Source organism: Amblyraja radiata, chromosome 7 (genome assembly GCF_010909765.2).
Source record: "Amblyraja radiata isolate CabotCenter1 chromosome 7, sAmbRad1.1.pri, whole genome shotgun sequence".
NCBI lineage: Eukaryota > Metazoa > Chordata > Chondrichthyes > Rajiformes > Rajidae > Amblyraja > Amblyraja radiata.
The window spans coordinates 20,123,011-20,148,687 of record NC_045962.1 but is presented as its reverse complement, the minus strand read 5'-3'; the positions used below and the strand labels follow the sequence as shown (position 1 = coordinate 20,148,687).

General features: G+C 44.5%; 1 protein-coding gene and 1 long non-coding RNA gene across 2 annotated transcripts in view; both read left to right on the top strand.

Moving 5' to 3' along the window:
- Positions 1-3,924, top strand: part of znf804a (zinc finger protein 804A) — a 256,030-nt gene extending 252,106 nt beyond the window's left edge. The window contains exon 4 of the mRNA XM_033023805.1: positions 41-3,924. Coding sequence (XP_032879696.1) covers positions 41-3,506 — 3,466 coding nt within the window. The 3' untranslated portion in view covers positions 3,507-3,924. The remainder of the gene's footprint in view (positions 1-40) is intronic.
- The window catches only part of LOC116975094, a 562,120-nt gene that overhangs the window by 472,864 nt on the left and 63,579 nt on the right, over positions 1-25,677 (top strand). The gene's annotated exons all lie outside the window — the stretch shown is intronic.

Sequence of the window (25,677 nt, the reverse complement as noted above, 5' to 3'; positions counted from 1 at the left end):
ATTTGTATCATTTCACACCATCTTGTTTGTTGTGCTCTAGTGCCCCAGGGAGTGGTCCCATGTTCAAGTCTACTACCGTTGCTGTTAAGAATCCCCCGGGGAAAAATCATCCGTGTACCAACCTGGTCACTGAAGGATCAGACAGTAAAGCGACGGACCCTGAATGCGGGATGGCTGGAAACACGTTGGAAACCGGCAGAGGAAAGAACAAGTCGCCGGCAAGCTGCATGGCTGACGTGCGGAGGGTGGAACTCTGCAAGCTGGGGAAACAGATCTGTGGACAGAAGGTGGGATTCTCCTTCTCTTTCCCCAAGAAGGTCCCCATTAAGCTGGAATCATCAGCTGCGGTTTTCTGCGAGAACAGCAAAGAAGGAGCCGGTAAAAAGAATGCAATCCTCAAACACAAGATCAACGCCAAAACTTCCAACATTCAAACGGGCACCGTGGCAGAGACCGCTGTTGATTTAGCGAGCAACAAACACCAGCAACAAAACAATGGCCACAGTACGGTAGAGACCTTGCTTAAAGAGGTACCGCAAGAATTGGCCATAAAGGGTTTTGACTATGGTATAGGAGAGACTACTAATCTTTCATCTTGTGTATCTCAAGTTCAATGCAGGAGTAAGCCAAAGCTTCCCATGTTGGTGTCTGTGCCATCAATGAAACAAGATACACTGCAGAAGGAAGTTAAAGCCACAGAAAATGCCATGATGGAGAACTTCGGTCCTAATGAAGATGTAGCTGTGAGCAGCCAAGTGATAAATTCACTCCGGGAAAGTGAAGGAAGCACACCATCTGATGAATTAACCCAGAGGGTTCATGTCACCGGGGAGACCCTCAACAGTTTGCCTGAGATTGGTTGTTCTGAGAAACAAGTGGCAGAGATTACTGCAAGAGGCATGCAAAATAACCCATGCTTGTGCAGAAGACCAGATGTCCCTTTCTTCCCTGTGATCAGCAAAGATGACTCAAACGTCCTTCAGTGGCCTTCAGAGATGTTACACTTTACCAGCACACAACCTTCCATAACGTTTTGTTGCAACCCCCTCTATTTTGACTTTAGATCATCCAAATCTAAAGGCTGTGCAGAAGGGATTAGGTCCAAAGCAAATGATTTAGAGACAACCCTGAGTTCACAGAAGGAACCAAGAAGACCTTGTGTCAATGCTAAAGGGGATTTTCTCAATAGCTGTTCCGATATGAAACTAAACATCTCTAGGTTGAATGCACAAGATACCATCTGTAGTAATGAGACGTACCATGCTGGTCAAAAAAACGATCTTGATGTTTGTAACAAACAAGTGGTTGGGTTAAAGCATCGCCACAATGGGACTGAGCAAGAGGCGTCCATTAGAGAAATTATATCTTACTGCAAGCCTAAAAAATTTAAAAAGCACAGACGATCTTCCAGGCACTTGAGACATAAGCGAAGGAAGCATAGGACTGCAGGAGGTTTTAAACACTGGAGAGGAGAGGGCAAGCAGATTCACCTGTGTAAAAAGATGAAAAGGAGTAAGATATCAGGGGAGTGCAGAAGTAGAAAGACAAGTGAGGTGGGTGAAGGTTCCAGTAGTTCAGGGCCGATTGAATTGTCTGATGAAGAACATGTCATAGATAGTGATGAATGCAAAGATGGGCACGGAAAGATGAGCACAGAAAACTCAGAAGGAAGCCCTGGCCACTTTGAGGATAAATTTGATCAAAGCAATAAAACCTTGGAGAAACTGGATGGATTCTGGAAAAATATTGATTGTGATGCTCCGAAAAGAAATACCTTGAAAAATAAATGTATCCATAGAATATGCAACACAAATAATGAAGCAGAAAGAAAAAGAGCGGGTAGTGATGCGGAATTTGATGCTTTTCCTATAGATAATGAGACAAAAACTGTTTGCAGACAGCAGAAGACGTGTTCGCTGGCCAGAAATCCTGCAGGAGACTCATCATCTGACACATGTTTGCATAAAAGAAGGCAAAGAAGGGCTGGAAATGGCTACAATTCTTTCTCAGACGTGGAATATTCAGATCAACTCAGCGATGAAAGACATTCTTGCCAGAACCATTCGAAGAAGAGGCGCTATGCATCCTTGAATGGTGAGGCAGGTATAATTTATCGCAAGCGCTGTCGATATAGATATTCGTCGTCGCCACATAAAGATCACAAACAACGCCTTAACTCGCCACATAGGAGATGGAGCCAAGTGGGCAGTTCCAGTGTGGACTTTAACCACAAAAACAGAAAAGAACCTCGCCAAGAAAAGCAACAATGTCAAGCTAGGCACAATTTAAAGAGCAACGCCTCAGAAAGAGGAAGCTGTTTAACATCAGATGGGCTGCTCCCATGCTATCCTTCATTGCAAGAGAATACGTGGGGAGTCTCGGCGCCAAATGACACGGGGAAAGATAAAAATATGATAAGTGTCCCGCCTTCCATGACAGTGGAACGTTACACCTCAATGGTTAAACCATCAATGGGATCCTCTGTGGGAGATGTCCATTCAAAGGCAAACAATCAGCTCCTAGACAGGCCGGTGTCCAAAATCACAACATGCGATATGCATGAAGTCGATGCACAAACAGAAAGTAGGTTTTCAGAAATGTGGATTAATCGCACAGACCCAACAGGGGATGTTTTACTTCCTAGGCTTTCATTTGTCCTAGAGGACAGCACAGAGGAGCCTCACAATGAACAAGCACATAATCAGGGTCTGTTGCAGAAAGATGGGATTCCTCAGAAGCTGGCTGACCCGTGTGGGGATAGTGTGAAAGATATCAAGGCATCCCTAAACGAAGTCTTTCTCTGCCGTTATGAAGCTATACCCAAGGGATGTGCAGAGGGAAAGTGGCTTCAAGGTAGCTCAAACATTCCACACTCCAATGCCCAGCAGAAGGACGCTATGTCACTTACTGGCAACAGACCCCAAAAGTCGGAGCAACTGTCCAAACCTTTCTCCCCGCTTTCTCAAACAATATCCTTCGCGCCCGAAGAAATCGAGAAGTACAGGCAACTGCAGATGCAAGCTCAGCAGCACATTGAGCAACAGAAGCTGGACAGCAGAGTGAAGGCACCTTCCTCCACTGCAGTAGGTCCCATGCAGCCTCCCGTCCCTCGCCAGCAGTCTATGACCACCGCATCGATTACCACCATCCACCGCTCCATGCTCCAACGCCACCCAGCTACCGCCTCCATGACCACAGGGTCGTTCATACAGCCTCACCTGCAGTCCCTCCCACATATTCACCCTCTCCCGCCACACTTAACACACATTTCATTAGCGCATGCCCTTTATCCGGGTGGCCCCCCGACGTTTCTAGCAGCTCCGCAACTTCACATTATTCCCGCCTGTGCTCTCCAACCCGACCACTTTGCCCTGCACCCATTGCCAGCCGCTGCCTTATTCCCCCCATTGCTCACCCTCCACACACCTGCTATTCCTCTCCACCATTTCCTGAATTCCACATTCGCCACCCAAGATTTTCTGCACCTAACAGGAGCACCCACGTAAACTGCGGGATGAAATTACTGTAGCCTGGAATCCAGGACTGGGTTTTCATCAAGTCTGTAAATAATAATGGCATTGCCAATTTTTGGTTGTGTTTCCAATATTTTTTACAAAGTGGTAGAGGAAATATAAATTATACCTTATATGTAATGTCATACTAATCTCTTTCTTGCATCTTACTGTTAGTATTGGGATGTTCCCTCTTTGCTGCAAAACTTGCTATAAAACTTGAAGTCTACAGAGTATTTAATGTTGATGTGCTGCTGGTAGTGTTTACAGTAATGTAAATAAATATTCATAAATTTATTCTGAACGTACACACAAACATTTTCAAAGGTTGAGGAAAGGATTTACTGCTCCTTCCCCGTGACTATTTGTTGTGTGTTTTTTTAATAAATAAAGTGAATGCTGTGTATATTCACACAACTTGCAACTGCACTGAATTTTCTAATGCTACATATAATTCCAACATCAATAGAGCAATTTAAATTGGCGTGTCCCACATGTGCACACATGCATTTATCAATGATAATAGGAATTTTGACAGTTAAATCCATGTTTATTCAGAACATAATTTGAACTTTATGTTATTTAAACCATGTTATTCTTGGTATTGTGTCATTCCTTAAAAGACTTGGTTGAGGCTGAGTAAGATAAATTATTGCACTTGACAAGTATCTCCCAAACATTCTAAATTTTCAGATGAACAATGTAGAACAATCCTATTGAAGTGCTTATGGAAAGGTATTGCTCCATTAATATCGAAATAATTTTAGACATCCTATTCAATGTGGAATCGAGGCATCTGTATTGGACCATTAACAATTCATTATTAACAGTCACTAATTGAATAGTCCTGCTCTAAACTTAATTCGATGCATGTCTATGCAATAAAATAGTTTTGACTATGTAGTTAGAGGCTGTTTTCCTGCGGTACACTGTAAAGTACTGCATTGCACCTTATTTATGACCTATGAGGCTCAACACTGTCAATGGTAAAGAAGCAGAATATGTTTTTCCTGTGCTGTCACTATTCCACTTTCTAATGAGCACACATACACGAGGACATTGTTTCTGAGGTGATATCATGACTGACAGTGGAGATAAATCTTGTGCATCGAAAACGTGCAGTTTACGATTGCGACCAGCGTCTACAACGAGTGAGTATTCTGTGCCAGAAATGTGAAAGGTATGCAATGACCTGGCCATTATCCTGCCACGTGATGTGAGTGATGTAATTAGGGATATGGCAAAGTTCACTGTTACATATAAATGAGGTCAGAAGTCAAAAGAGTTTTGCAGTTTCTGTTTAATGGAAAGCGAATAATCTTCAGTGCTGTGATCAGTGCGGCTGTATGTTTTCCTAAGCCAGCAGGGTTGTCATAAATTGTAACTAGGATACTTAGCACTAAAATGCTTCAGCTTGAGTTACACTCAGTGGTGCTGACAGACAAAATCCTGGTTGCTGAGAATTATGTTCAGCATCATCAACTGCCACAATTTGTTTGGGAAATTTGTTTGCAATCAAAAAGTTTGCAGATATCCTCAATGCAGATGTATTATACTTTTTTTCCAAACAATTATAACAGTTCCTCGTTAGCTACCACTATCGCAATGTTTGTGAAACATTTAGACATACACATGGAGAGGATAGGTTTAGAGGAATATGGGCCAAGTGCAGGCAGGTGGGACTAGCATAGATGGGACATGTTGTTCGGTGTGGGCAAGTTGGGCCGAATGGCCTGTTTCCAAGCTGTATGACTCAATGATTCTCTCTCTACCTGAGAATTCTGAGGCACAATTTACTGCATAAAAGGATGAATAATAACAATACTCCTCCATCTTTAGGGTATGAAAACAAAATCCATTAACTCACGTTCCCCTGGAACTATTTAGTTATGTCATTATTTTATGGGTACATTTTATAATTTATGCATAATTTATTGTTTGTGTGTTGTCTAAGTCTATGTATCTCTGTGATATTGCTGCAAGCAAGATTTTCATTGTACCTGTACTTCAACGTACTTGTGCATATGATGTTAAACTAGACTTGACTTGAGTCCTGTTTAATATCTCAGTGCTGTCTGTTATAATTTTTGCAGCAGTAATTTTTTTTTAAAGTCTCTGCTAATGTTAAAGATTCATCATCAACAATCAAGCACAATTAAATACATCTGCAGACTCTGCCAATGCCAACGTGTGCATTTAAATTCACTGCATGTGACCCGAGAGATAATTTAAAACAACACATGAAACAGGATATGCAATTACTGCATTCTGTCTCCATCTATCTAATTCAGTCCAACTAATTTGCAGGTGAACCAAAGAAAAATGTAAGAGCAACTGCTTGGGCTTTCCAATGCCTTAAAACCCTATATACAGATATACCATACGTCAAAAAAGAACACAAAGTGCTGGTGTAACTCAATGGGTCAGGCAGCATCTCTGGAGAACACAGATAAGTGACATTTCGGGTCCCGACTGGAAACATCACCTACCCATGTTCTCCTGAGATGCTGCCTGACCCGTTGAGTTACTTCTTCACTTTGTGTTCTTTTTTGGAGATCAGCATCTGTAGTTCCTTGTTTCTAATTTCTATGCCATACATCGCTCTGGCTATGATTAACCATAATCTGCTGTGTATTGGTTCAGAATAAGGATATTCTCCAAGAAGAGGTAGACTTATGGCTGCTGATGAATTGCTGCAAGAACAGTCGTAAGTGCAAAATAAGGCAGTTCATTAATACCTTCATACCTAAGATTTAGAAAGGAATGACAGGATTTTGTTTGAATGTGATAAATCATTGTGATCTGGAATTTACAGCCTGAAAGAATGGAATATTTTATAGTTCACAATAATTTATTTAGTTAATAATAATGATTGGATGTATCATTTCGCAACACAAAGCGTCTCACTTGTTCTGCCCATTATAAATTGTAAACTGCTGGCACTCGGTATTGCCTAACTATACCAATATATTTTCACTATGACTGGTTTTAAAATGCTTTTGTAAGGGTCTTTTCAACCACACTTTTTAATAATGCATTTTTTATTGACACACTGAACTGACACGTCATCCTAACTCTTTCAAGAACAGACAATGTTGGGAATACTCAGCACCAGTGGAGAGAAAGCAAGTTAATGAACTTCAGCAAGTATTAGATGTGGACAGTTTATAAGTTCTAATAAAAGTCTACGGCTTAGAAATGTAACATCCAAGTTTGAGTGTAGCTCAATTATCAGCTAGGGAATAACTGGGAAAAGAGTTTTCAATTTGTGGGTGATATCCTTTTATGATTCACTATGAGACTGTTCTCTTTGAAAGAGGAGTATTGCTGATGATGCAATTCACTATGATTCCGTACTATGATTTGATTAGTACGGGTGTCAAGGTTAAGGAGAGAAGGCAGGAGAATGGGATTAGGAGGGACAGATAGATCAGTCATGATTGAATGGCGGAGTAAACTTGATGGGCCGAATGGCCTATTTCTGCTCCTATTACATATGACATTATATCACTCCTTGCTGTGGCCTAGAGAGAAGCAAGAGAAAAGACTTTGATCCTTTCTCATATCAAGGAAACTACACTTGTGGACGAAGCCTGTCAGTTAATTTACACAAATATTTGCAGAAGTTATTGGATGGACTTCCTCTCTTTTCACACATCAATTGAAAAGAATAAAAATCAGAAGAGTAAATACATGGAATGATGGAAATATTAAACTTAATTCTCCTCTGAATCTAAGGCTGTAATTTCCAACAACTGACCAAAATGAGATTACCACCTTGAGTATCATATTCTGATTATGCTATTAGTGCATAGTGTGGCCAATCACTGCAAGAAGAAAATAAATGAAAGGTTGTTGATATAATATAATGAAAGGCATTAAACATGTCCCCATAATAGTCTCACTAAAACCATAAATTTTCTCATCAGTAATGATTTGAGCATTTGGTGTAAAGGTAATGAGTGATTCATTCTAAATATTCATGAGCTAACATATTCCGCCTGCTCTCCATACAAATTTTTCTTATCCAGTCAATCATTTTCCATTTTCTCACTCCTTTATCCAAGATGTTCTAAATATCAGAAATATCTGAACTAATTAATATTCAAAGTGTTCCAGACAATAAGAAGGAATTCAAACATGCACGATCCTTTATTGTTGAAGTTCGTCTGATAAATAACCAAAAACAATGAACATTAATTGGAGATAAAGCATGTGTGCATAATAGGAAGTAATTATCTGTACATTTTTTTTCTGACTCTGCTTAACGTTACTCTCATACTAAACAGCTTTATCAACCCACCCAGTGTATGGCTGAAAAAATCTCTTGCATTTCAAGATTCACTTCCCCCAGTACATCGAACAGTACAGTACAGGAACGAGCCCTTCAGCCCACAATGTTTGTGTCGAACATGATACCTAGTTAAACTGATCCAATTGAATTGAAGCTACATGAAAAAGGATTCAACTGCACCCAGATTAAGCCATGTTGTACCCAATGTTGGACAAAACCATGGTGGGGAACCCAAAACTGTTTCATGAATGGGGATAAGTCTTTCACAATGTAACAAAAGTGAATGGAAACCTCTTACTATTCAGTTATTCTGAATAATGGCTCCAATGCAACAAATTATTGAAAAATATATCTTTCCACCAAAAGGTTGATAAGCATTTATGTTGCAGCAATGCTTATATTTGCCTAGGTTTTGGCATCTCTGCAGCCATAAGTAGTGATCAACAATCATGTAAAACAGATACAAAAGTAAAGATTCATGTAAACCAAGTTTCTGTAACAGATTGATAATTAGTACTGTTTGATTATGTAGCACTATGTAAAAAATGTAAATTTGAAAATAAAAAGTTAAGAAAATATAAAGTGTCATCAATTCTAATTATTTGAACAGTATTGTTTATTTTTGCTCAATTCCTCGACTACGCATTGACCTACCCTCCTCCCTTCTGTCCTGAGGAAATTGGCTAATGTTGGAGTTCAGATACACAGGTTCAGTCCATTAGCTTTTAATATCCCTGTGTGATCATCTGACATCTGATCTGCAAGGGTTTCAAACAATAGGGAGAAATACACAGTCATTCCTGATTCAGATCATCAGCAATACCCCATCTATCAAACAGTCTCCTAATAACATGCCCATGCAGATAATGGACACAAAAAGCTGGAGTAACTCAGGCAGCGTCTCTGGAGAGAAGGAATGGGTGACGTTTCGGGTCGAGACCCTTCTTCAGACTTCACCCGAAATGCCACCCACCAGAAGGGTCTTGACCTGAAATGTCACTCATTCCTTCTCTCCAGAGATGCTGCCTGTCCCGCTGAGTTACTCTAGCATTTTGTGTCTAACTTTGGTTTAAACCAGCATCCGCAGTTCCTTCCTTCCCAAGCAGATAATTTTGTTTTCTTCCAAAATCCCTGGGATTTCTCATTTCCAAAGAAATCAGTCTTTAGCCTTTGTAATCTATTCTTGTACCTCAAGCCCTTCTCCCTGGAATCATTCTCCTAAATATTTTCTGGACCTTTTCTAATGGTTTCACATTCACAAACCTGTATGGCTTTGGAATATGGGAGGACAATAGGCAATAGGTGCAGGAGTAGGCCATTCGGCCCGTCGAGCCAGCACCACCATTCACTGTGACCATGGCTGATCATCCACACTCAGTACCCCATTCCTGCCTTTTTCTCATATCCCCTGACTCCACTATCTTTACGAGCTCTATCCAACTCTCTCTTGAAAGCATACAGAGAATTGACCTCCATTGCCTTCTGAGGCAGAGAATTCCACAGATTCACAATCCTCTGTGTGAAAATGTTTTTCCTCATCTCCATTCTAAATGGCTTACCCCTTATTCTTAAACTGTGGCCCCTGGTTCTGGAGTCCCCCAACATCGGGAACATGTTTCCTGCGTCGAGCATGTCCAAACCCTTAATAATCTTATATGTTATAGAAAACCGGAGCATCTGCAGAAAACCCATGTGGTCACAGGAAGAACGTTAAAACACCCTACAGACAGCACCTGTAGTCAGGTTTGAATAGGGGTCTCGTGCTGTTTGATAAAGCTCAGAGTATGCATGCCTTCTTAACAATATTCCCTACCACTTTTAGTGATTTGTCCATACGTACTCCATGTCTCTCTCCGTGAACCCCCTTTAAAGTAGATTTTTAAAATTCTACATTGGCTCCCTCCTTTCTTCCTACAAAATGTATCCAAACCCATTTCTCTGCATTAAACTTCATCTGCCATGTTGCAGCCCATCCCACCAGCCTGTTTATATTCTGCTGCAATTTCTCAATGTCTTCTTTATAGTTCACAATAATTCCAAGATTTATGTCATCTGCCAATTTGGAAATTGTCGATTGCACTCCCAGGTCATGAGCATAGATTTTTTTTTTAAAGCAATGGCCCTAAATATCAATTCTTCAAACACCAATACTGTCCTTCTTCCAGTCCAAAAAACCCCAGACATTTACTGTAACCTTCTGTTCGAGGTCACTTTGCCAATTTCATATTTATGCTATCAATGTTCATATGCCATATGTTTCAACTTTGCTTATAAAACTGTTATGCAGTACTACCTACTAGAGTCCACATTGCATTAGTCTCATCATCACTAGATAGATTAAAAATTGAAAACTGATTAAAAATGATGGCTGATTTTAAAGCAGGGAAATCACCAGGACTGAAGGGGCTGAGGTAAGCACAGGAGGATTTGATGCTTCATTAACGAACATCTTTCAGTATCCTTTCATCATATTAGATCAAACATTTCCATCACATTGATTAAACGGAATTTCCCCTCAACAAATCCATGCAGGATTGCCATAACTAATCCATTTTGCTCTGAATGACTATTAACCTCATCCTGGATTTTTTTAAAACTGTTTCAAGTATATTTACTACTATTGAGGTTAAACTCAATGGTTCAATGTGCTTCATTTGACACATATGCAATCGCACAGTGAAAATTATTTTGTATAATTACACATGCAAGCACCATTTTTGATGCAGTTATTCAAAGTCCAATTCAAAGTCCGGTCAGCCCGTGCACTCGATGTTCTGGAGCCGTTCCCATGTTCCAACATCCCTCAGCTCTCCTGGCTGTCTTTGTGTCCTGGGGGCGCCTGCTGTAGCTGCCCTTGATGGCACTGTAGGCATTATCCCAGTTCACCCTCCTACCAGCCCATTCCTTGCAACCGATGTCTCTAGCCCCCTCCTGGATATGTTGGCCAATGAGCCTCCTGGATATGTTGCATATAACTGGTGCATGTTTGGCCTTACTCCATATTTAGAAAAACATTTTGAAAAAACATTTGCCATTCTTCAGTCCTCTGGCACCACCCCTGCACACCAGGGAATCTAAAAGGATTTGGGTTAATGATGCATCATTTCCTCATGAACTTTCCACTCCCTCTAGTCCTGGAGACGTTCCTGCGTTAAATTCAGCCATCATTTGCAATACTTCCACATCAATTTTATTTTCTGTATCCGGTGTTTAATCTATCTCTTCTTTTCTCCCCTGGTGGAGAGAAATACATTCATTTAAGACCTTAACATTGTCCTCAGCATCCATGTGCAAGTGATGATTTTTATCCCTTATGGACCTACATCTTCATATACAGTAAACCCTCGTTTTAACAGACATCTTTGTACTGGATTTCAGTTATTGCGGGTGGAAATACTGATGGCAGCCCACACCACCTCTGGCTCTCATCGCCTCCTCGTCCACTTACAGCCCAGGCTGCCCACGCCACCCCTGGCTCACGCCTCTTCCAGGCCGGACCTCCTGCCACTACAGCCGGGCCACACAGCTTCCAAGGTGTGTTCCAGGTCACGTCTGCTACCACCGACCCTTACCTGCACTCTGGCTGCCCGTGGGCCGCTGATCCACGCTTCTCCCCTGGCCACCAGCGGGCCAGGCCCGTCAACTCACCTGGATTCCAGGCCCAGTTCCGGACCGAGAGACTGAAGGAGGCTCTTGACCTGAAAAGTCACCTATCCATGTTTTCCAGTGATGCTGCCTGAGCTGCTGAGTTACTCCAGCACTTTGTGTCCTTTTGTGTATTAACCAGAAACTGCAGTTGTTTGGTTCTACTACTTATAGAATCATAGAATCATAGAAAGTAGGTGCGAGAGTAGACCATCAGGTCCGTCGAGCCCGCACCGCCATTCACTCATGGCTGAACACTAAACAGACACACTTACCCACAAACAGTAGACACAAGACACAGAACACAAGACACTACCTTCCCCTCTATACCGCTATCACCCCTCTCCACCCCAAGAACCGCGTGATCTCCTGGGGGAGGCAAAAAACCGGATAAAAACCCAGGTCCAATTCGGGAAAAAAATCCGGGAAATTCCTCTCCGACCCCAATCCAGGCGATCGACACTTGTCCAGGAGATCACTCAGGTCTACTATACTAACCATACCTAGGTCCATATCCCTGCCCTCTCCCCGTAGCCCCTTATCCCCTTGGCAGCTAAAAAACCATCTATTTTTGACTTAAATAAATTTAACGTTTCTGCTTCCACTGCTCCCTGGGGCAGTGAATTCCACAAACTAACCACCCTCTGGGTGAAGAAGTTCTTCCTCATCTCAGTTTTAAAAGAGCCCCCCCTCACTCTGCAACTATGTCCCCTAGTTCTAGCCTCCCCGATCATTGGGAACATCCTCGGTGCATCCACCCGATCAAGGCCCCTCACGATCTTACACGTTTCAATGAGATCGCCTCTCATTCTTCTAAACTCCAAAGGTAGAGTCCCAGCTTACTCAACCTTTCCTCATATGTCAATCCCCTCATTGCAGGAATTAATCTTGTAAACCTTCGCTGCACTGCCTCCAGGGCTAGTACATCCTTTCTTAAGTATGGACCCCAGAACTGTACACAGTATTCCCTAGCCTCCCTTAGCTCACTGTACCCTTACTAAATCACTGTACCTTTAACCAAAAAGCAGAAATGCTAACCTGAGGTTGCACCCAATCAGCTGCTTCCTCTAGTCTGCTCCCACCAATCAGCGGCTTCCCCAGAAACCCTCCCTATGGAGTGTGGAACGTCACGGGATTTGGTAAGCTCCGACCCTCCACCGCTGTCTCCAACGGTCCTGGGTCTCCGCGAGAACAAGCCCCGTGCCCGACTCAAGCCCCCACCGCTCTGACCCTCCACCGCTGTCTCCAACGGTCCTGGGTCTCCGCGTGAACAAGCCCCGTGCCCGACTCAAGCCCCCACCGCTCTGACCCTCCACCGCTGTCTCCAACGGTCCTGGGTCTCCGCGTGAACAAGCCCCGTGCCCGACTCAAGCCCCCACCGCTCCGACCCTCCACCGCTGCCTCCAACGGTCCTGGGTCTCCGCGTGAACAAGCCCCGTGCCCGACTCAAGCCCCCACCGCTCTGACCCTCCACCGCTGTCTCCAACGGTCCTGGGTCTCCGCGTGAACAAGCCCCGTGCCCGACTCAAGCCCCCACCGCTCTGACCCTCCACCGCTGTCTCCAACGGTCCTGGGTCTCCGCGTGAACAAGCCCCGTGCCCGACTCAAGCCCCCACCGCTCTGACCCTCCACCGCTGTCTCCAACGGTCCTGGGTCTCCGCGTGAACAAGCCCCGTGCCCGACTCAAGCCCCCACCGCTCTGACCCTCCACCGCTGTCTCCAACGGTCCTGGGTCTCCGCGTGAACAAGCCCCGTGCCCGACTCAAGCCCCCACCGCTCTGACCCTCCACCGCTGTCTCCAACGGTCCTGGGTCTCCGCGTGAACAAGCCCCGTGCCCGACTCAAGCCCCCACCGCTCCGACCCTCCACCGCTGCCTCCAACGGTCCTGGGTCTCCGCGTGAACAAGCCCCGTGCCCGACTCAAGCCCCCACCGCTCTGACCCTCCACCGCTGTCTACAACGGTCCTGGGTCTCCGCGTGAACAAGCCCCGTGCCCGACTCAAGCCCCCACCGCTCTGACCCTCCACCGCTGTCTCCAACGGTCCTGGGTCTCCGCGTGAACAAGCCCCGTGCCCGACTCAAGCCCCCACCGCTCTGACCCTCCACCGCTGTCTCCAACGGTCCTGGGTCTCCGCGTGAACAAGCCCCGTGCCCGACTCAAGCCCCCACCGCTCTGACCCTCCACCGCTGTCTCCAACGGTCCTGGGTCTCCGCGTGAACAAGCCCCGTGCCCGACTCAAGCCCCCACCGCTCTGACCCTCCACCGCTGTCTCCAACGGTCCTGGGTCTCCGCGTGAACAAGCCCCGTGCCCGACTCAAGCCCCCACCGCTCTGACCCTCCACCGCTGTCTCCAACGGTCCTGGGTCTCCGCGTGAACAAGCCCCGTGCCCGACTCAAGCCCCCACCGCTCTGACCCTCCACCGCTGTCTCCAACGGTCCTGGGTCTCCGCGTGAACAAGCCCCGTGCCCGACTCAAGCCCCCACCGCTCTGACCCTCCACCGCTGTCTCCAACGGTCCTGGGTCTCCGCGTGAACAAGCCCCGTGCCCGACTCAAGCCCCCACCGCTCTGACCCTCCACCGCTGTCTCCAACGGTCCTGGGTCTCCGCGTGAACAAGCCCCGTGCCCGACTCAAGCCCCCACCGCTCTGACCCTCCACCGCTGTCTCCAACGGTCCTGGGTCTCTGCGTGAACAAGCCCCGTGCCCGACTCAAGCCCCCACCGCTCCGACCCTCCACCGCTGTCTCCAACGGTCCTGGGTCTCCGCGTGAACAAGCCCCGTGCCCGACTCAAGCCCCCACCGCTCCGACCCTCCACCGCTGCCTCCAACGGTCCTGGGTCTCCGCGTGAACAAGCCCCGTGCCCGACTCAAGCCCCCACCGCTCCGACCCTCCACCGCTGCCTCCAACGGTCCTGGGTCTCCGCGTGAACAAGCCCCGTGCCCGACTCAAGCCCCCACCGCTCCGACCCTCCACCGCTGCCTCCAACGGTCCTGGGTCTCCGCGTGAACAAGCCCCGTGCCCGATAATACTTCTACAATGATAATACTTTACTCGGTTCTAGCGAACAATTGGAAATAACGGACATCATTCCCCCACCTATGATCCGTTACAATGAGGGTTTACTGTATTTCAATTTTATTATTTATATGCTCATAAAATATGTCTGGATTCCCATCTAAGTTTGCAGCCAACCTCTTTTTGCTTGTCTGATTTTAATTTTCACTTCCTCCAGCTCTATTGCTATTTCCAACCCCACCTTTGTTATATGCAGCCATTTTCTTTATCTTCCTTCGCAGTTCCTTCATCACCTGGATGCCCTGGGTTTATTTGTTCTGTCTTTGCCCTGTGCAAGAATGCCTCACCCGCACCAGAACCTTGAAAGCACCCTATTATAGAGTCATAGTCATACCGTGGAAAAAGGCCCTTTGGCTCAACTTGCCCACACCGACCAACATACCCAATCTACACTAGTCCCACCTGCCTTCATTTGGCCCATATCCTTCTAAACGTATCCTATTCATGTACCTGTCCAAATGTCTTTAAACCTTGTGGTAGTACCATCTACCTCCTCTGGCAGCTCATTCCATATCCCTGTCATCCTTTGTGGGAAAAAAGTTGCCCCCCAGGTTCCTATTAAATCTTTCCCTCCTAACCTTAAGAACCTGGTTCTTGATTTCCAATCTGGCTAAAAGATTCTGTGCATTTACCCTAACTATTCCCCTCATGATCTCATGCACCTCGCTTAGATCACCCCGCATCCTCTACTCCAAGGAATAAAGTGCTAGCCCAGGCTCTCGAGTCTTGGCAACATGCTCATAAATCTCCTCTGCAACCTCTGTAGCTTAACAACATCTTTCCTATAGCAGGGTGACCAAAACTTAACACAATACTCCAAATGTGGTCTCACCAATTTCTTGTACAACTGTAAAACAACCTCACAACGTTTGAAGATGGGTCTCAACACAAAATGTTAGCCATTCCTTCTATCCAGAGATGCTGCCTGTCCTGCTGAGTTACTCGAGCATTTTGGGTTTATCTTCAGTGTAAACCAGCATCTGCAGTTCCTTCCTACACCTCCCAACCTCTATACTTGATACTCTAACTGATGAAGGCAAATGTGTCGATAGCCTTCGTGACCACCCTATCTACCACTGATAGTGGTGATGCCACTTTCAAGGAACTATGTGCCTGCACTCTGAGATCCCTCTGCTCTACACCACTCCCCAGAGCCCTCCCATTCACTGATATGTTCCGCCTGTTAATTTCTGATTTCAACTCATCGCATTGAAACTGGCCTTCCTGCAATTAATTAGTTTAATTTAGTTAACTTTAGTTTGGAGATACAGGGTGGAACAGGCCCTTCGGCCCACCGAGTTCGCACCGACCAGCGATCCATGGACTCTAGCACTATCCTACACACTCGGGACAATTGACAATTTTTTTTTACAGATGCCACCCCACACAGGAACATGGAGAAGGTACAAACACTGTACAGACAGCACCCATAGTCAGGATTGAACTGGGACTCTGGCGCTGTAAGGCAGCAACTCTACCACTGTGCATCCCTTAATTAATTTCATTTTGGTTTGTTCCTTTGCCTTTTCTATAGCTGCCCTAAATCTTATGACGCTATGGTTTTTACCTCCAGTCTTCTGTGCCCGCAATGTTGTACAGTTGGCAAAGCTCGTTCCCTAACTTCTCTTTAATTTCCTTGCATGTTAGCTCCTCTCTGTCGCTGCACTTTTTGGTGACCTATGGAATACACCAGCGTTGCAATGATCCCTCTGGCGTTCATTTGTTCTAACCCAGTTTCTATCTTTGATACTTCTGCGACCTCCTTTCTCTAAAGCACTGTTCTCCTTAATGATCGAGGCTGTCTCTCCTCCTTTCCTTCCTTCCCTATCCTTCCTGATCACTCGAGTCCAGGAATATTTAATATCCTGCCTATCTTTTTGAACCAAGTTCCTGCTATCGTTTGAATATCACATTCTCATGTGATTATATGCTGAATAATCTTATTGCCAACCTCTGCACTTTCATACTAATGCAGAATCCACCAAGATTTTCCGATATTTATTTCCAAAAAAAGATACAAATGCTGGAGTAACAGTGGGTCGGGCAGCATCTCTGGAGAACATGGATAGGTGACGACCCTTATTCATTCTGAAGAAAGGGCCCGACTCAAAATATCACCTATCCGTGTTCTCCAGAGATTCTGCCTGACCTGCCGAGTTACTGCAACACTTGTGTCTTTTTTTGTAAAAAAGTGTCTGCAGTTTCTTGTTTAGTTTAGTTTAATTTCAAGATAAAGTGTGGAAAAAGGCCCTTCGGCCCACCGAATCCAAGCCGACCAGCGATCTCTGTACACTAGCACTATGCTGCACACTAGGGACAATTACAATTTACAATTTTTAACAAAGCCAAATTGGCTTAAAAACCTGTACATCTTAGGAGTGTTGGAGGAAACCAGAGCACCTGGGGGAAAAAAACCACATAGTCACGGGAAGAATGTACAAACTCCGTACAGACGGCACCTATAGTCAGGATCGAACCTGGGTCTCTGGCGCTGTAAGACAGCAACTCTACCACTGCGTCACCATGCTGCCTCCTTGTGTTGATATTCTTTTTTATTTCCACTGACGCCAGTGGAATCCTTATGCTGACTTAATATAGAGTGAGCTGTCTTGTCGATCTATTTTTACTTTTTTGCATCTAATTTTACATTATAGTTTTCATGACCGATGTTATCGAGTCATAGAGTGATACAGTGTGGAAACAGGCCCTTCGGCCCAACTCGCCCACACCGGCCAACATGTCCCAGCTACTCTAGTCCCACCTGCCTGCATTTGCTCCATATCCCTCCAAACATCTCCATGTACCTGTCTAACTGTTTCTTAAACATTGGGATAGTCCCTGCCTCAACTACCTCCTCTGGCATCTTGTTCCATACACCCACCACCCTTTGTATGAAAAAGGTGCCCCTCAGATTCCTATTAAATCATTTTCCCTTCACCTTAAACCTATGTCCTCTGGTCCTCGATTCATCTACTCTGGGCAATTTGCTCTTAGGCTTGCTGCTTGGCCCCTTCTCGATATACTCAGCCTGTAAGACCTCATCTCTCTTTCTACCTATGGCATTGGTACCAATATGGACCAGACCAAGGTATCTGGCTGTTTGTTCACCCCTTACTGTTTGCTCTGTAGCCATTCTGTCACATCGTACACCAAGGAAGCAACATACAGCGAGGACAACTCCTTGTTCCAATTCAGTCCTCTAATTCATCCTTGCTTTCCTCCCCACTGACTAATGACCAGAGAAGGACAATTGAGAACCACAGGACATAGGTTTAATGTGAATGAATGGAGAAAGATTTAACAGGAACGTGCAGGATAACTTTTTTTACACAAATGGTGGTGAGTGTATGGAATGAGCTGCCAGAGGAGGTGGTTGAAGCAGGGACGATAACAACAGTTAAAGGACAATTGGACAGGTGCACGGATGGGAATGGTTTGGAAGGATATGAGCCAAACGTGGGCAGAGGGGACTAGTGTGGATGGGGCATCTTGGCCGGCATGGGCAAGTTGGGCTGAAGCGGCCCGTTTCCATGCTCTATGATTCTATGGATAGGAGATATTTATCAAAATACGTTTAAGAAGCATTTAGGTAGGTAGATAGGACAGAGGGATATGGGTCAAACACAGGCAGTGAGGCTAGTATTGATGGGGCATATTGGTTGGCATTGGCAAGTTGGGCCAAAGGGCCTGTTTCCACACTGTTTGACTCTATAACTCTATGATCTTGTCTTTACCTGCATATGCCTCAAATTCTGAACATTTGCAAACTGTCTGTTTTTGTTTATAATGATCCTTAAAATCTTACTCTTGACCAAACTGTCTTAATAACTCCATAGGTAAACATAGAAACATAGAAACATAAAAAAATAGGTGTAGGAGTAGGCCATTCAGCCCTTTGAGCCAGCACCGCCATTCAATATGATCATGGCTGATCATCCTAAATCAGTACCCCTTTCCTGCTTTCTCCCCATTATCCTTGATTCAGTTATCCCATAACAGACATTGCCATATAAAACAAACAACCTGTTATTCAAAACATAAAGCACAAGAGTTATTCAGTGGATCAGACAGCATTTGGGGAGGGAATGGACAGGCGACTCTTCAGTCTGTAGAAGGATCCCAACCCAAAACATCACCTGTCCATTCTCTCCCAAGATGCTGCCTGACCCGCTGAGTTCTTCCAACACTGTGCTTTGCTCAAGATTCCAGCATCTGCAGTTTTTTACTCTCTCATCTTGTTGTTTGTGTATGTGCAGGGCTGTGGAAAGAAAAAAAAGGAAATATTGAAACTCAAAAGATGTTCTGAAAAATAGCTCAGTGGTCCAAGGTATAGATAATGTATAAGGGGATTAATTGCATGGGTTAGTGATGACTTGGGATATCTTTGTGGAGTTATGGAATGAGGGATAAGCTAGTTAATTAAAATGAGAATCAGTCTTCCAAAACAAAACAGTCGCAATTTAACTTGCACTAATACGTTAAGGCCATTGAAACCAATTGGTGTTGGATATTATGATTCTGTACCATTGTAAATATGCAAGGGAAAAGAAAAAAAGATTGGTTATATTAATCCACCCTCGTTGAAACTTTACTTTGGGCTTTAGACATACAGCATGGAAACAAATCCTTCGGCCCACCGAGTCCATGCTGACCCTACACTGACACTATCCAACACACAGGGGACAATTTACAATGTTGCTGATGCCCAATTAACCTACAAACCTGCACGTCTTTGGAGTGTGGGAGGAATCCGGAGCACCCGGAGGAAACCCACGTGGTCACGGGGAGAATGTGCTAACTCGGTAGTGAGAGCACCATAGTCAGGATTGAACCCGGATCTCTGGCGCTGCAAGGCAGCATCCCTACCTCTGTGCTGCCCCATGAAACATTCATGATGAGATCAGTGAAGGCATGTCAAAGACATGTTGCTGCCATTTAATACATGGTTCATTATATGTCAATGTTATCACAATATTCTGACTGCTTGTATATCCTGGAAGCCATCCCTCAACATTCTAACAACAGAGGTATATTTTAGGTATCTGGTATATTGTGCTTGTAACAGCCACCAAAGGGTTCATTGGTAGACAGGAAGTGCTCCCATAGTAAATGTGTAAATCTGTAAAAGTTACCTATCTACATTCAGAATGGTATACTTAAATAAATTATTATTTATAATTATATATAATCCACTATAGCAAATGAAGCTCTAGTTAATTGTTCATTGGTGTCTTTGTGGTTAAAAACTTTGAAACATCACTGAATTGTTGAGTGTCAGGAGAAGAGAATTAGATTATTCAGAAGACCTGCTTGTGATGAAGAAAGTGTGGGAATTGTGAGCTGTTCTTCCATTTTGTATTTTAACATCGGCAGCACCTCATTCTGTTGAGATTCAAACTTCACTCCAGTGAATATACTCTTCAGAGCAAGGCTTAAAATGCCCGGTGTCAGTGGCACATAGTCAAAAACAAGTCTTCTAAACACAAGGAAGAGTTTGTGAATTCAAGGCGACAGCCCATTGACCTAAACACCCTAATCTTTCTACATAGATAGAGAAGCCTGTTTCGCAGTGGAAAATTACAGAATGCTGGATCACAATAGTTAACCATGTAAACAAGTGTACGTGACTAACCTTGCTTTTATCTATCCAAAATGCTATAGAAATACTGCATCTTTGAACCTGCAAAATAGTCTCTTATTTGACTGTTCTGGTCTGATACGTTATTGCTAATAAAGAAGAAGTTAACCATAACTTGGGCCTTGTGCAAATTATTCCAAAAGAAAGTCCTTTTATCTACCAGTTTTGGTCTCCTAATTTGAGGAAGGACATTCTTGCTATTGAGGGAGTACAGCGGTTAATTCCCGAGATGGCACCAGGTTAATTCCCGAGATGGCACCAGGTTAATTCCCGAGATGGCGGGACTGAGATATGATGAAAGGATGGGCTTATGTTCACTGGAATTTAGAAGGATGAGTGGCTATCTTATAGAAACATATAACATTCTTAAGGAATTGGACAGGCTAGATATTGGAGAAATGTTCCCGATGTTGGGGGAATCCAGAACCAGGGGTCATGGTTTAAGAATAAGGGGTAGGCCATTTAGGACTGAGATGAGAAAAAAACAGTTTCACCCAGAGAGCTGTGAATCAGTGGAATTCTCTGCCACAGAAGGCAGTGGAGACCATTTCACTGAATGCATTCAAGTGAGAGATATAGCTCTTGGGGCTAACGGAATCGAGGAATATGGGGAGAAAGCAGGAACGGGGCACTGATTTTGGTTGATCAGCCAGATCATATTGAATGGTGGTGCTAGCACGAAGGGCTGAATGGCCTACTCCTGCACCTATGTTTCTATGTTTCTGTTTGTAGTTTCTGTCCCCAATGACTCAGTCACATCCTCCTCAATATGGATGATTAAAGTGTTGCTTTTTGTCTATACAACAATACAATACAATACAATACCATTTATTGTCATTTGAGCCTCAGTGAGGCTCAAACAAAATTCCGTTTCCACAGCCATACAAACAAAGACAATTTCCTACAGACATACACACAATTTAATTCACACAAACATCCATCACAGTGAACCCACTGTGATGGAAGGCAAAGTCTTTTCTCTCCCCTGTTCTCCATTTCTCTCCCGATATCCAAGCCCCAGGCGGGCGATGCTAAGTCCCACGGCTATTTTAGGCCGTGCCGGGCGATTTACGGCCCCGCTCCCGGTCTAAAAGTCACAATGTTGGAGCCCCGGCAGGCACTGTAATGTCCCACGGCCATGAAGCCGTGCCGGGCGATGTACGTCCCCGCTCCGGGTCGTTCCAACCCCGCGACACGGGCTGGAGAAGTCGCGTTGCGGGAGCTCCGGGAAGCGGTCTCTCCCCCCGGACCCGCGAGCTCCCGATGTCCCAGTCCACCGGACCTGCGGCTGCGTTGCTGGAGCCTCCGAGCCCCAGGAGTCGAGTCGCAGCAGCGAGTCACCACCGCTCCCCACGCTCCGAGGCCGGCCAGCCCCAAGATGGTGAGTAGTCCGCAGCTCCGCAGTCTCCCGAGCCCCCGGGTCGTTCAGGTTGGAGGCCGCTCCACGGTGCTAGGCCCCAACGACCACGGAGACCCGACAGGGAAAAGATCGGGTCTCCCGGACAGGGAAGAGATTTTAAACAGTTTCCCCCTCCCCCCCCCCGCCCCCCACATATACACATTTAAAACCAGTATTAAAAAAACACCAACACTACATTTTACTAGACAAAAAAAATTAAAAAAGACAGACAGGCTGTAGGGGCCGCTGCAACGGGTCGCACCACCACTATCTGAAGCATTACCATAATAATGATAATCATGGCAAGAAAATTTACAGTATATTATTATAAAATAATGTAGATGAGGCAAAAGGAGCGCCTTGTAAACTCAAAACAGTTAACAATTAATAAGAGAGGGCAGGAAGAATGCTGCTTCATCAGTCTCTGCTGTTAAACTGTGGCACCAATCCAAATGGTTATTAACTCGGGCATATGTCAATGAGGTGCATCTTTAATAATTACAAACATACCTCATACATCTGTTGTAATTTGACTAATAAAGGAGCGGCATGGTGGTGCAGTGGTAGAATTACTGCCTTACAGCACTTGCAGCACCAGAGACCCAGGTTCGATCCCGACTATGGTTGCTGTCTGTACGGAGTTTGTACGTTCTCCCTGTGACCGTGTAGGTTTTCTCCAAGATCTTGGAGAAAACCCGCATTCCAAAGACGTGCAGGTTTGTAGGTTAATTGGTTTGGTATAGGTGTAAATTGTTCCTAGTGTGTGTAGGCTAGCATGCAGACTCGGTGGGCCGAAGGGCCATTTTCCGCGCTATATCATTAAACTAAAGTAAACTAAAGAAATAGCAATGATACATGTTTCATATCAAAATGTTTTCATGGTTCAGACCAACATGTTGTTTGTCACCAAAATAAAGTAGCGACATTATTCGATCAGTTGATATGAACACTTCATCTGGATTGAAAGGTCGGTGACCTTTTGTGACCATTTACTCCCTTCAGTATTCCTAGATATGCCTGAGCAGCCAAGCCCCAGCTGTGCTGTAGAATCGCTTCACATTTTCAGTCTCAGTTTATTCTCCACGTCCCTTCAGTTCCCCTCATTGATTTGCCTGTCACCCTGATAGAGACAAAACCCATAGTCGACTGATGACTGCTGTTGAGAAATCCAGCAACCCAGCAATTTGTTTTGGTCTCCGGGAACACAGTTCAACCGTTCCAAAGCTGGCAATTTCAAAGTTATTCATCATAAAGGTCAAAAGTTGAAATATTCAATTCGAGGTACAACACTGAACTGTAATTTCAATGTAGATTTTAAAATATTTGTTGTCACAGTGTTAAATTTCCGCAGCACTATAGGATGCCCAGATTTAAATGCAGAACACAGGAATGGTTAGCAATGAATAGGTGAACAATGAATCTCATTTAAAAATAATCCTTTGGATTAACGTGGTCAAATAAAAAATATATATAATTTAACAAATACATTAGAAAACTCTAAACATGAAGGGAGATGTATTGTTTTTCTATATGTCACTCATTCTGTCCATGATGGATACAATTTAATAACATGGTTGACAGGGAGACACAGCCTTAGAATCAGATCAAAGTCATTTCGGAGATAAGTTAAGGACACTTTATCATCTAACTGGCAAGAAAAAATACGCAACTCACTTACACAAGAATCAGTTTAGTTTAGTTTAGACATAGAGCGTGGAAACACCGGTCAACCGAGTCTGCGCCGACCAGCGATCTCCGTACACTAGAACTATCCAACACACTCTCGGTACAATTTACACCAAGCCAGTTATCCTATAAACCTGTACTTCTTTGGAGTGTGGGAGAAAACCGGAGATCCTGTGGAAAACCCACGCAGGTCACAGGGTGAACATACAAACTCCGTACAGATTGTACCCGTAGTCAGGATCGAACCTGGATCTCTGGAAGTGCCGCTCAGTTGATACTAACTCAATTCATGGATCCAAATCAGGCAACAATGGATTTTTACTAGCTCAAGCTTTAAAGGAATACTGAAAATACAGCAACTAAATGGAGTTAGAGCCAGAGTCATAGTACTATACGGTTTGGAGACAGGCCCTTTGGCCCAACTCGGCCATACTGACCAAGTTGCATAATTCAGCTAGTCCCACCTGCTGATCCTGACCCATATCCCTCCTAACCTCTCCTATCCACGTATTTATCAAAGTGTCGCTTAATTGTCATAATTGAACCCACCTTTACTACTTCCTCTGGCACTTTGTTCCATATAACTACCACCCTTGTATGAAAAAGTTACTCCTCAGGTCTCTTATAAATCCATGGCCTCAAGTTTCAGATCCCCTACCTTGGGGAAAAGACTGTAGGTATTTACTTTATCTGTGCCCCTCGTGATTTTACAAAGGTCTATAAGGTCACCACTCAGCTTCCTTTGCTCCAGTGAACAAGGACCCAGCCTATCCAACCTCTCCTTGTAACTCAACCCTTCCAGACCCAGTAACATACTCTGGTTGCTTCATAGATAGTCTCACTGAATTGCTGATCTCTATATCAAGGGAATGATATGCCCTATTTGCATCTCTTGTTCCTGTGTGGCTGCAAGGCAAGGATTTGGGACTGGGGAACCAGCAAGATTCAAATAATAAAGTGTTGGCGGAACTCAGTTGGTCAGACAGTGTCTGTTGTGGGAATGCCCAGATGATGTTTCAGGTTGGGACTGATGTTTCAGACTGATGGAGCCTGAAAAATGCTTCCTCTACTCCAGCAGTACGAAGAAGTTTTCTATCCGAAACATCATCTGTCAGAATCAGAATCAGAATCAGAATGCTTTATTGTCATTGCATGTGTCACATACAACGAGATTACTGTGTCTCTCTATTTAAAAGAACTTCAAACATTCACATACTCATACTTTTTACACTCCCTCCCTCCCCAACCCCACCCATGGATTCACATTTACATAAATTAACACTGTCTCCCACCCCCCCTCCTTCCCCATAACCCGCTCCCGAGACAGAGTTCAGTTCCAAGATTGCTGATGGGTAAAAGCTGTTCTTGAGTCTGGCAGTGCGTGACTTTAGCGACCTGTACCTTTTTCCTGAGGGCAGCAGTGTGAAAAGGTGGTGACAAGGATGTGTAATGTCTTACATTCCTTCCACAGATGCTGCCTGACCCGCAGAGTTCCTCCACAACTTGGGTTCTGCTCATGATTCGAGCAGCTGCAGTTTCTTATACCTCCAGCATAATTCAAAGTATTCAATAGAGGAGATAAAAAAGAATACCAAGATAGTGTGCTAATTAGTGGATGCAACTGATAAGACCTGGATGAATGTTGACACTATTCTGCTGTTTGGCATTTGTTTTTGTATTTGTTTTGTATTGTTGTAACTGGGCATAGATAAGGTAGACAGTCAGAATTTTTTTCCCAGGATAGAAATATCAAACAGCTTTAAGATGAGAGGAATAAAGTTGAAAGGAGATACGCTGGGCATTTTTTTTTACACAGAAGCTGGTGGGTGTCTGCAATGCAATTGGTGGTGGAGGCAGATACAATAGTGGCATTTAAGATACTGTTGAATAGGCACATGGATATACAGGGAATGGAATGATATGGAATCATGTGCAGGCAGATGAGAGTTGGTCTTGGCATCATATTCAGCACAGGGCTGAAGGGCCTGTTCCTGTACTGTACTGTTCTATGTTCTATCATTATCACATATGTGTACTCTATGAGCTTCATGTCAACACAAAACTTCATTGCATCCTGGTGCATATCACCCAGAGAGTTGTGAATCTGTAGAATTCTCTGCCACAGATTTTGGATGATCAGCCATGATCATATTGAGTGGCGGCACTGGCTCGAAGAGCCGAATGGCCTACCCCATTACTCAAACCTCACGTCAAAAACCATGGCGTGATATTTGACTCCGCGTTGAAATTTGACAAACAAGTCAATGCCGTGGTAAAGGCTAGCTTCTTCCAGCCTCGGACGATAGCTAAAATAAAACAATTCCTCCAATTTGACGACCTCGGAAAGATCATCCACTCATTTATCTCCTCCTGCCTTGATTACTGCATCAGCCCATCATCCTTATCCCACCTGCAATTGGTCCAAA